This window comes from Cynocephalus volans, chromosome 4 (genome assembly GCF_027409185.1).
Source record: "Cynocephalus volans isolate mCynVol1 chromosome 4, mCynVol1.pri, whole genome shotgun sequence".
In the NCBI taxonomy this organism is placed as follows: domain Eukaryota; kingdom Metazoa; phylum Chordata; class Mammalia; order Dermoptera; family Cynocephalidae; genus Cynocephalus; species Cynocephalus volans.
Window position 1 is genome coordinate 120,334,243 of NC_084463.1, and position 12,997 is coordinate 120,347,239.

Genomic DNA, 12,997 nt, shown 5'->3' on the forward strand with positions numbered 1-12,997 from the left:
TCCTGTGGCCAGTGGCCGGATAAGGGAGATGGAGCGCTATCTTGCAGGAGTGAAATTATTTCTTGGTCTTGGTAGCTGCAGTGCCCAAGCAGTCTGAGGTGAAGGGTGGCTTCACAGCTGGTCCCTAGATACTGTAGTGAGAACAGACACCACTTGGCTCATAGAGCTTTAGGAAACTTTATTAGCACCATGGGAGCCTGTGATACAATATCTCAAGCTCAGATTTTCCCAGGAATAAACTCCCAGTTCCCTTACAGTTTAGCCGTCCTACCATAACTATAGCAACCTGCACCCCATGATCAATGGGGTTATTATCAAGGACAACAGGAAGGGTGCGCCATCAGATGCCATCTTTGCCCTTTGTGTAGAGGTGTTTATCCTTGGGGTTCCACTGGGGGATCCCCTGGCCCCTGTATACACTGCCAGTCAGCACAAGGAAGTGCCATTTGATTCAAGGCACTGCTGACTTCTTTGTTCCTGGAAGTTTGCTCAGAGCTATCCCTAGAATAAGGCCTCCCTAACAGAGATAAAGCTGCCATAGCAGATAGCAGGAAAATGAAAATTTCCAGTTGAGCCTAACTGTATTTCAAACCCAAAAAGACAGAGCAATGTGCTCTAAGCTAAAAGGAAATACAGGATGTCACTTGGATTGCAGGATATGAGTAAGGGACAAATGCACCATCTGGAGCCCAAAGGTAGAGGGACCCAGGCCAGAAGGGTCTGCAGAACTCTGCCCTTTAAACTGGGCTCCAGCAAAGCTCACCCTAACCACCAGGTATCCTTGATGTTAGCATCTTGCTTTTAATTTAATTGTTAGCCTCCAACCCAACAGGTGCTCAAAGGCTTCTTGCTTTCCTGCAAAATTCATGAAAATGAAGAGGGGTGGGTGGGAATCAAGTTGTAAAAAGGAAACCTCCTGTGTAAAACTGGAGCACCCCAGAAACAGGAAGATACTGCAATCATTTTTGGTTATTGGTGGAAGGGAATTTGTCTCAGACTGGAGATCACACACACTACAGGAAGAATTTAGTTTCTGGCAAGAAAAGTGGGCAGGCAGGCCAGCTGTCCTGATGAGATCAGAGACCAAGCTGCCAGCACTTTTGGCTGATAAGACAGTCTGGTCCCTGCAGTGATGCTGAGAAGGAAGATCTGCTGTCAGAGTTAGGGTAAGACTTCAAACTGCTTTCTACCTGAGTACAGTGGCAGAAACTCAAGTGAAATGCACTGCAGTGAATCTTAACTTTCTTCCTGGATACCGGAAGCCTTGCCAGGAGAGGCAAGGAGAGGGCTCAGAGGTCCTCCTTTGGAAAATCAGCCCATGGTGGGTCCACATGTAAGCTGAGGCCACCAGATGGTCCTCTGGTGAAGTCAGGAAAGCACTTCAATTACAGCACTGGCCCAGGTGCACGTAGCCATCTCGTTGACCTCCTCTGCTATGTCCTAACTGCTAATTGCCACAAAAGCCCATTTGCACAGTTCTTTCCTGTAAAATAGGGCTATTCAGTGTGGTTTAAAAGCACTATTAAAATAGAAACCGTTGAACATTTCTGTTTTTAGAAGTTAAATAACCCCCTCCCCCCAAATCTGGTAGTAGATTTCTTGGTTTTGAAGGAAAAAATAAATCAGTATCTGAGCTATGCTAATTTTTGTAAGGAAGTACCCAGAAAATCCCCTGGTCTCTAAAAGTGCTGATGCTGGGCCAGCCTCCAGAATCAGGTTGACTCTGTGCTGAGCTCAGGTTGAACTTGACTTCTGCAGTGTCAGATGTGGATGTGAACCTCTGATTTGGACCTGGATGGAATTTTAAGAAGTGAATCTCAAGAAGAAATAGTTGAAATAAGCTAACATAATTGTTAGGGATGAAAGAAAATGCCTGAGCAAATGTATAAATTATGCCCCAGAGGAAAGTGCATTTTTTATTAAGATAGTGAAGCCCCAAACCAGTGCAAGGTTAGTTTAAGACAGTTGAACATGAATCTGTGAAGAATGAAAATGAACCTGACTTATTTGGTGCACAGAATTTAAAAAATAAGCAAGTGAGTTGCAGAGATTTGTGTTTTCTTCTTGCTTCTGATAGTCTCTAAATTCTAGAGCATGTCATTCAAACACTTGAAATAGGATGGGTACAGTTTTCAAGTTTTGTCTTAGATTAAAATAGCTTGACCTATGTTCACATGTCAACATACCTCAGAGGCTAACAGCTGGGTTCGAGATATCCAGGTTCAAAAGTGGAACTCCCTGAGTTTGGTGTAGAAGTGAGCCCTTTAATAGACTTTTACCTAAGTAGAGTCACTTTGTAAAAGTGATTTGCATTTTCCTGGGAGCCAACACAGGGACCTCTGGCTGGGGGAACGAAGATTGAACAGTCACTGCCGAGACCTCCTGCCTGCTCACCGCTTGGCTCTACACTCTGCATTTCCCCATCTCGATACCGCATGTGACATGGTCTCAATCTGTTTTCCACTTCTGTCAACTGCTTGTTTCACATCCCTCTCCCCAGACTGTCTCTCTCCACATCCTTGTGTGGCACGTTAGAGTCACACCAGGCAATGGCTTCTAGATGATGGAATATGTCTGTCTTTAGTTCCTGTTGCCCATCCCGCTGGCTGAACTCAGCAAGGTTTTTTTAAGCCCCAAAGAAAATAAAACGAGAAACAAAACAAAACAAAAACAAACAAATAGTTCTCCCAGAACTCTACAAACTCAAGCTTATTTTTTTTCCTCCGTAACCTCACCCACCGGAGGTCCATTTTCACTTATGTTTTTGGCTGAAATGTCACTGTATCCACATCCTGTTTCAGGGCTTAAGTTCCCCAGCTCCATTTGCTGAGGTTCAGTAAATATTAGGAATGAGAGGTTTCAGTCCCTGAATAATGACACAGGTAAATGTATGTGAGTAAATAAATGGGCATTCATTCAATGCTCACTGTATGCCCTGTGTGCTCCTAGGAAAGCGGGGAGGGGAGGGGGAGTCTCCTACATTCCTGGAACTTGCTGACTAGCTACCGAGGAAGATCAAACACACGTAAAATGTTGAGAAGGTCAGTGCTAAGCCGTGAATCCCTAGCTGTGAGCCCAGTTGCTGCCCAGAGATGGGTATCATAGAGATACAAGAATATAAAAGAAGTAAACACTAAGATGTAGGGAGTGTTAATCTTACTTGATTACCAACCAAGGCAGAGAGAACCTGAGTCAACCCAGAGGAATTTGGCCCTGAGGGGCGGGGTCTTCACATCACCTATAAAAGAATAACTTGGGCATTTACTGGTCCATAGGTGGACACAGCACTGGAGATGCAATTTGTGGGACCTACTGTAAAATAAAAATGTGAAGTCCCTTGTTAAAAAATTATTAAGAATTTCCAAATGGGCAGGAGGAGAGCATTAAACCAGATGCAACACCCTTCTGAGCACAGTGCTCTGTGTGACCACACAGCTCATGAGCCAGGAAGCTGGCCCCGGCCATGCAGGAGGGACAGCAGCCCCCATGAAGACTACGTCCAGATAAAGGGCAGGGGTGCAGCTTATAAGGGCAAAAGCGACAGCATTGCACACAGGAAAGTGAGTGGTTGGTCAAAGCAAGTCCTACACTTCCTAGTCCAGAGTTGGTCAGTTGTATGGAATTTGTTACAGCTGATTTCTGCACTTCACATCTGTTTGTTGAATCCAAGAGAGTGACCACACACTTGCCACCTTTGTTTCCTGCCTGTTGTTTTTCTGCTAATTCAAACTAGTCTTTGAGAAGCTGCTCAGATCCCTGTTGGGGCCTGACTACTTGCATCTTAACCCCTCCAGGCTCAAGGTCAGGCATCAGGCAAGTCTCTTGTCTATGCTCAAGGCTCCACGAACAATTTCCTTATCATGAGTTAGGCTTCGAAGGCAAGATGGATTTGGATCTGTGGAAAGAACAGAGCAGGTGGGGGAAGCCATATAAACACAGGCCTAATATGAAGACAGCTGTTGATTCAGAAAAGGACTCAGGTGGGGATGAGGTTATGAGCCGGGGCATGGGAGGGCTGGGGCTGGATGGGAGTTGGAGCAAGGCAGAGGCTGCAGGGCCTGGAGGACTGGACTCCGGGCACAGGGCCAAAGACTTGCCTGCAGGCTCCCAGCTGTGCCCCTGGGCTGCATCTGCAGGGCCAGCCTGCAAGTTGGCAGAACAGGCAGAGCAATCACAGGAGCTGCAACTATCAGAGGCAGAGGCCAGGTGTTCAGAGCCATTGTGTGAGGTCCAGGGAGGAAGATGATTTTCCAGGGTCCGAACTGGCCCAGAACTCAAGCCTTTTCACTCTTCGTCCTGAGACTGCACCTCTGCATCAAGCTCCCGCTTACTGAAAATTGCACACCTGTCATCCATTCCTTTCTGTAGCTTGAGGTCCTGCTCTTTGTCCTCTTTGGGGAAGTTGAGCACTTTTACCTCTAACCCCTACTCCTGCAGGGGGCTGACCATATGTCTTCCTCAGGTCTAACCTTGAGCCCTATCACGTCAGTGTCCCCAGTCAAGCCACACATCACCATCTTTTGGGGATGGTTTAGTGGAGAGGAACAACTTGGCAACAAGATTGATGTTGATACAGAAATTTTAGAATTTTTTTAAAGAACTGAGACCTGCTTTTGGTGTTTTGTGTATGTTTATAACAACCTCAACTTTGATTTCTATTTCTTTGGTTCTCCCTCCAACACTTGTGTCAATGGGCCCAGTGTCAAGAGGCCACTTACTTGAAGGTGTTTGATAAAACGCCACAGGAAACAAACAAGCAAACACATCCTCAGATGGTCAGGCCAACTGCTCAAAGCATGCCATTCTTGCCTATAGACCCCAGGAAGCAACCTGGAGCCACCTTGCATCAGGCCTGACCTCCCCTAAGAGCTCATTTAGCCCAGTCCTCTCATTAAACCAGCAAAAACTCAGAGAGGTGGAATGCCTTCCCTAAGGTCACACAGTGAGTTACAGGCAGAACTGGGGTCCAACTCTTGGATTCCAACTCCCAGTCTAGTGCTCTTGCTGCTGTTCACATTTGTGTTTGACCACTACCAGACTTACCTTAAAGTAGAGCGGGAAGCTCAGCTGCAACCTGAGAAATTTCAGGGTGATTTGAGAAGTGGCCTTTGGTGAATCCCCAACACTGTTACCAGCACAGGCCACTCTATAGCACACTCGGGACCTGGCTGTCCTCTGTGATGGCTACTGTCGGGGGGCTGGAGATTCAGTTTAGAGGGCTGGCTGACATCCTGGGTCTGAGTTTGGCAGGAAGTAGAAGCAAATTTAAGGAGATGAGGGCCATGAGAGGTCTCAATTATTTTGATGGTCATGGCTAGAGTGGACTTTTTGGGTAAATTTTAAAATTGAAGTATGATATATACACAAGAGGGCTGGCCTGTGGCTCACTTGGGAGAGTGTGGTGCTGACAACACCAAGTTAAGGGTTAAGACTTACTGGTCATAAAAAAAAATATATATATATATATATATATATATATATATATATATATATATATATATATATATATATATATATATATATATATATATACATACACACACACACACACAAGAAGGAGCATATATCTTTTTTTTCCATTGTAAATTCCTTTTTATTTATTTCTTTTTAAAATTGGTTATTGACAAATGATAATTGTATATATTTGGGGTACAAACTGAGGAAGACAGCAGTCCTTTGAGTTCCCACAAAGTGGGCAATGTCCATTTGGAATTTATGTTGGTTTTTACCTGACATTATCATCTTACACAGAACAAAGATAAATAGTCTCACTGGAAGCGTGTCATTGGGAGGATGAGGGACAAAAACCAATATACAGTGACTTTTGCTCTAAATTCCAAGGCTTTCGTAATACACTCTGCTTATTGAGCAGGATCTTAATTGGTTTTGCCAGAGTTGTTGCTAAGCACACAAGGTCACCTCAGAAAACAGCCACATATGTGAATATGTCAGGCTGTGGCAGTGCTGAGGTGCCTGGGCTGGGCTGGAACTGAGCTTTTTAGATGTCGCCATGGGCTGACATTTTTGAACCTCACTGCAGAGAATATTTAATATCTATTTAAATGTTCAGTCTGCCCTAATCTTCCTGGCAGTGAGTCATTTGTCTGATGGTTCTCTGCATAATAGGGGTCAGGTTGACACCTAGCGCTTGAGTGAGGGGCTCTGGCGCCTGTCCCCTGCCCCTGCCTCACCCCCTGCACTGCACCTCATACTCTCTGTTTGTCTATTTGTAGGCTTGCAAAGATTCTGTGAAGATATAGAGATGATGATTGGATTCCAGCCCAACATTTTCTGGAAAGTCTGCTGGGCATTTGTAACTCCAACCATTTTAACTGTAAGGATTGCATGCTTTATCGAGCAGATGGTACCTTGCATGTGTATGTGGTGTTTTACATGTAAACACTGGGAAGCTGGTGGGATCGGTATTATCCTTGCCTTTCAGATGAAGAAACTGAGGTTCAGAGAGGTGAAATGACTTGCCTAAAGGTGCCTAGTTGGTCAGGTGCAGAGCTGAAACTCATGCATGGGTCTTTGGAGCATTTCCTATGCTCCTGTGGAATTTTTCTATGGAACGTTTCCCATTATATCAGTCTGTCTCATGTATGATACCAAATAACAATCCCAGCCAACATTTGCTACTTGCTAACCACATTCTAGGCTCTGTTCACAGTGCTTCGTGTGTATTTCTTCATCTCTCCCTCACAGTAGCTCTTTAAAGTGGGCGTTATAATCACCTCCATTTTACAGATAGGGAAACTGAAGCAAGAGCTTGTGTGATTTGCCTAGCATTGTACACCTAACAATTAGCAGCAGCCTGGGTTCGAACCCAGGCAGTCTGGCTCCAGAACACATGCTCTTAACCACTACTCAGTATAGCCTCTGTGCAACTAATATAGCATTAATTAGACTTTTATTGTTTATTTTTATCGCTTTTGAACACTATCTTGTCATTCTCAAGTGTGATGAGGACATTTGGGATCATCTGACATTCATCTCCTTAAAGTTCGGAGTCCTTCATGTGTCAGTAAATCCGCATAAGGACTTACATTCATATCTTGTCACTTTGTTATTGTGCCATAAGCTGCCAGCTTTGGTCTGCTCTGCTCTCCAAGCACAGTAATTGATGGAGAGCTTGCCTTTCTCCCGCCTCCTCTGGCTTGTTGTGGGTGTCACATTGCCAAGGACAGAGGAAGTTGTCTGTAATTCCTGATGAGCCCAATAGGTGGCACTAGAAACCAGATTAAGACCCTCATTTTACAACACAGTAAGTACCAGCTTCTCTAAAGGAGAACAAGTCAGGATGAAAGTACAACTGCAAAGAAAATGTATATTTTTCTTTTTTCTTTTTTATACTCTTACAGAGAAAGTTTTAATCAAAACACCTCAATTTCTTTCTGAAAAGCTGGAGGTTTGGACAGAAAAAATGTTCAGCTATATCTCCTTCTGCTTGGACAGAAACATCGTATGGAGGCCCACATTCGTACCCATATTTTAGAGTCTGTAATTTGTCTGAAAATCCCACCAGATTTGGGACATGAAAGTTGAAAAGGATTAAGACAGGCTTGCAATCTCTTGAATGCAGGACTGAAATGTGTATGAAGAACCAATTAGGATTTTCCTAACTGGTGGGAGGGATTGGTCTGTCAAGCGCCTTCTGCATACAGAGACGCTCTGGCCTCTGGTGTTCCCTGTCTCTGCTGAGCACCGCCGTTTTCCTCAGTTATGACTACTCTTGGTTTATTCTTGGCTGAAACAAAAGTTAGAGTCTGTCCTAGATTCTGCCTTCCTTTCTTCCTGTCCTAGAAGAGATTAAGTTTCAGAGAATTTTATTAGATTCTGCAGACACATATCACATGGTAATAATCAGCATTACTATTTATTCATGTCTATTATGAAGTAGGCACTTTACAAACATTGTTTCTGAAGTTATCAATCACTCTGCCTGGTGGGTGATTCTTTCCCCATTTTACAGATCTGTGCATTGAAGCTTGGAGAGGTTAAGGAACTTGCCGAAGGCCACAGGGCTTGCAGGTGGCAGAGCCAAGAATTGAATCCAGGGCTGTCTAGGCTTCAAGCTCGCATTCTAGTACATTTCTAAAAAATCCAGTGCTTTCATACCCAAGTGAAGTTTGGACAGTTTTGGATTAAAATAGTCCTAATCTTCTCTATGAGTGGAATGTCTGGGAAGAAGAATTCTAGGGACTTGCTGCATTTTTTGAGAAAGTTTCTTAACTCTGCTGTGCTTTTGATTCCATTATAAAACTCATGTCAGAAAGTTGTGGAGAGGTCCCAGAGAATATCCTGAACCAGAGTTCCTTTCTGTGTTGTTTGGGAAGTAGGGACAATTAGAAGTGGTTAATTCCATCATCATTGCCAACCAATGAGTGTCTCTCCAGCGCCTTGTTTGGCTGCCATCAGCAAAAGGTCAGGGTAGCCCTGACTTAGTGGCTAAATTATCATCTCTCATAGATAAGCCCATCTGAGGGCGGGTTTTTTCAAAGCTGACTTGACAGAGGGAAATTTATTGCAACCAGTTTGCACAGATGAGTTTCATGGGATATTTGCACAACTGGAAAAGGGTGTCAAAGGACTAAGACCAACACTTATTTTTTGCCTTTTGCCCTTCCGTAAAATGGATATTTGTGGTGTGCAGGAATAGGCAAAGATTATGGGTTTAAATTACTTAGGAGCCCGTGAAATAAAATTGATCATTTTTATATGTGCCTTTGTGGATTTATAGAGCTATAAATATTCTCCATGTAATTATTATATACATAGTCAGGTCACGTTACTGAGTTATGCACACACATAAGCAGATGTATTGCTATTTATACAGTAAATGAAATGGAGAAGCTTACCATAATTACATTAGGCCATACTTCCAATGGACTAGTTAATAAAGCTTATAACTCTAGGGGCAAATGTTTAAAAAGGGGCCTAGAGTAGGTATCTCTTTCCATAGGAACATTTTTTTTCCAACAGTTGTCTTCAGGCTCATGTTGCTTTGAATCAATATATTGAATTATTGTTGCTCGAAATAACCACTTGCCCCAGCAGCCCGGGCTTTGCAGCAATAATATACATGCCTTAAATTAGCATAGTGCTTCACACTTTTCCAAAACACTTCCATGTATTATCTTTCCTGACATAATTCCCTCTAATAATTTTTGGGCAGTTATCTTACAGCTTAAGATAGGACCCAAGAGAGGTGGGGAGGGGAAAGGACTTATGTGGGTAGATTATTCTAGGCTGATGTTGCCATAGGCAGGATGAATATAGGTGCCACATGATTTTCAAGGAAACTCCCTCCCCACTTCACCCCAAAGGCTTGGCTAGAGCAGTTAGAATAGAACCTTTGCTCCATCTTTTTAGGTGCCTGTTTTCTGCACATGCATTATTGTTTCTCTTTGGCTGCATTGGCCAAGTCTTCAGAGGGGTTCTCGTGGCTGTTTCCAGTGTATACACAGTGTGAAATATATCCGTTTTATGGCAAAGAAGCCTGACACATAAAGATCCCTTAGCTAATCAGCAGAAGAGCCAAGATTGGCTTTCTGGTCTCTGGGCTCTCAGCTCATTGTTTGGTGGTGACGCCTGTTCACCTTGAGTCATTTGAGGGGGAGCTGGGCATCCATTCTCTTTGTCCCAGAACTTATTATAGGACCACACTTCCGGCTCAGTCAATGCTTGGGGGCCACATTAGGTCTCACTCAGCCAGCTTTAGAGGCAGCTCCTGGAAGTGGGCCATTCCCCATTCAAGGAGAAAGCAAATTAGACTCAATTAAAAAAAAAATAAAGTACATAAACTTAACGGGTTTCCTTCTTATAACAAAAAGCTTGATTATCCATTGTAGAAAGTACAGACACCCCCTTAAAAACACCTTCCCCCCGCCTGCACACATTAGTCACCTTGATGTACATTCTTTACATGTGTCGTCCCAGCCCGTCATTGCTCAGTTCCCAGGGGACGACAGATGCACAGTCAGCAGCTAAGTGTGTGTCATCTCCATCTCTTTGAAATTCACTATCTTCATTTGGAAAGTGGATTAATCCTAGGCATAAAATGAGGTAACAGATATGAAAGCACAAAGTCATAACAGGGGCTTAATACATGCCTGTTGAGTGAATGAATAATTCACATCAGCACCCTAACGTCCATGTCTCTTTTTTCTTCCCAGTTTATCCTTTGCTTCAGCTTTTACCAGTGGGAGCCCATGACCTATGGCTCCTACCGCTACCCTAACTGGTCCATGGTGCTCGGATGGCTAATGCTCGCCTGTTCCGTTATCTGGATCCCAATTATGTTTGTGATAAAAATGCATCTGGCCCCTGGCAGATTTATTGAGGTAATTCTATCCACTTCTCTCCTCTCCACCCCCTCCCAAGGGAGAGCTCCTGAAAGCTCTGTGCATTAAAAAACAAAAGATTCAGTAAACTTACTTGAGGGGGAGACTTGGTGATTAAGTGATTACAGTTGCCACTGTTTCTATTAAACCCATTTTTATTATGCATTATTCCTCTAATGGAGGGCTTCAGCCAATCTACAGGCTGAGATGTTATTATGCTATTCGTCAGTGTGGTGACAGCTCTGGGGAATGAATGATCAAGTGTCTGCTCTTTCTCCTCCTCGCCCCTCACCCACAGTTTAAATCTCAGTGTTTGGTTTTTAACCACATATCAGATTCCCCCTTTCCTGAAGTTCCTCTCTGTCCAAGCCTCCTCCCTCCCAAACATCTATTACCATTAAATTTAAAATCACTACCCCCTCCTGTGGTGCTGTGTTAGAGATGGCTGAGGGATCCAAGCTGATTAAAATGTCACTATTCCTGAAGAGTGTAATGGGAGTCCTAGGACATGGATGGTATGAGGCGAGACTTGTCTGTCTTTGTCAATTAGTCCCTTGCTGGACCCATTTCCCATTTGTGATGCAAAGAAACCCCACCTTTCCTCCAGAGTGGATGGGAAGGGGACTGCCATGTGTTGAGCCACCAGTGAAGCATGGTCAGGCTTTTGATATTTATGAGAAGTCACTTGCTCAGGTGTGCTAGGAATTGATCAGCCCTACCTCTGCCTTGAAGGTGCAGGGATCTGGCATTTTTGACTAGACCAGTGCTACTGAGTATTTGATCTAGGGACCAGCAGCATCAGCATCACCTGGCAGCTTGTTGGAAATGCAAATTATTAGGCTCCAGGCAGCTCCACTGAACCTAAATCTTGGCAAAGTGGGACCCTGGCATGTGTAATTTAATAAGCCCCTGATGCACGCTGAAGTTTAAGAAGCACTGGACCAGACCAAGGTGAAGAAACACCTGCCAGTAGAGGGCAGAGAACAGCATACGGGCTTTGCTCTGGGTCAGCCAGGTTGAAAAAGGGAGAGACCTCTGGAGCATCCCACTGAGGCTCCAGAAGGGAGAAGCCCAGTGGGAATAAGTTGTGAGTAAGTGCACAGCATAAAGCCCACTTGGCAGGAGGGAGCTTTTGTTTTCATTGGACCAACCATGGAGACAGAATTGGTCAAGGGAGGTAGGGGCATCCTCTTCCCGAAGCTTATTCCAGTTTGCATCCTTAAGAAATTCTGTTTGTTATCCCCTTGAGATAAATTACTGTGGCCCCATTGACCTGCAGGGATGGCCCCAGGGAAACCTCCTCCCCAACTGACCCAGAGATCTCTTTCCCTCTGAACAGAACCTGGTTTAGCCTCTGCTACTTTTGTCTTATGCTGAAATCCTCTAAACTGATGAGTCGGCTGTATAAATTTATTATGGTTGATTTGGGACACAAAGGTTGCAAACTGATGATTAAGGGGAGATTAAACTAACAGCTATAAGAACCAGCTTCACTTTAATAGGTAATAAACATATAATTGTTCCCTCTTATGTAGTCAGAAATATGTTTTCTCTCCTTTTTGCTGGAAAATGTTCCAGTAAAATTATGTTTTCCATAAAAATTTCAGTTGAAGGATTAGAGACATTCCCATTATTTTTAGCTTGTCCACAAGAACCCACATGGCTGAACCAAATCAGAAATGTATATTTTTGTCAACAGATAATTAAAATCTTTGCTCACTCTTGGCAATGTGTCTTTGGGCTTGGTCCCTTCCCCCCCATTTCATTTATATGCTTTTGGGAAATATGTTAAACAAAATCCAATTATTTGTTTGTAGCAACCCACTGTTGAGACTAAAGGACAAAAGTAATTGAGCACATGTCTTTTGTAGACTGTGTTTGGCAGTGGAGAGACAAGCTTATGGATTCTCTTCATTTGGAGAAAAAAAATGTATAATTAAAATCCGGGCCCTTTATCCACTATTAATCTTGTGTAAGGCAAACACTGAGCAATTCTAATGTTGCTTGAAGGGTGATGTAAATAATTTGAAGTGAACCAACCAACCTAAGTCTCCTCTTTAAAGTCCCTTGCCCACTTTATTATTAGGGCTGATCTGCCTAACAGCCTCTCTTGGTCAGGGGCTCCTTGGCTCAAGTAGAGGCTCTGGCAAATGTGGTCACAAACAGTTTGGGGATGGGTGGGTGGTCGCTAGGGGAGAAAGGTGCATTATTTCTGTGACCATGTGTGTCTTTGGCTTCTTTGCAGAGGCTGAAGTTGGTGTGCTCCCCACAGCCGGACTGGGGCCCATTCTTAGCTCAACACCGCGGGGAACGCTACAAGAACATGATCGACCCCCTAGGAACCTCTTCCCTGGGACTCAAACTGCCAGTGAAGGATTTGGAACTGGGCACCCAGTGCTAGTCCAATGGTGTGGGATGGTCCAGATTTGATTCTGTTTTTCCTCTCTGCCTCCCTGTAATGTTTTCCCCAGCTTTCCCCCCATTTTTCTTCTTCTTTCTCCCCACATCTCAGTTCATATTTGTGCATGGGAGTGGTTACATAGAAAAGTAGGACATAGTGTCGCGTGTCATAGTGGACAGCCAGACAGACCACCTAAAACACTGTTTACCTGTGTCCATGGTGTCAGTTTCTAGTTGGGGTGGTGCCTTGAGTA

General features: G+C 44.0%; 1 protein-coding gene across 1 annotated transcript in view; it reads left to right on the forward strand.

The window, feature by feature from the left end:
• SLC6A5 (solute carrier family 6 member 5) overlaps positions 1-12,744 on the forward strand; it is a 48,818-nt gene extending 36,074 nt beyond the window's left edge. The window contains exons 14-16 of the mRNA XM_063094977.1: positions 6,234-6,334; positions 10,176-10,343; positions 12,589-12,744. Of these exons, the coding sequence (XP_062951047.1) occupies positions 6,234-6,334; positions 10,176-10,343; positions 12,589-12,744 (425 nt within the window). The remainder of the gene's footprint in view (positions 1-6,233; positions 6,335-10,175; positions 10,344-12,588) is intronic.
• Positions 12,745-12,997: the final 253 nt, after the last annotated feature.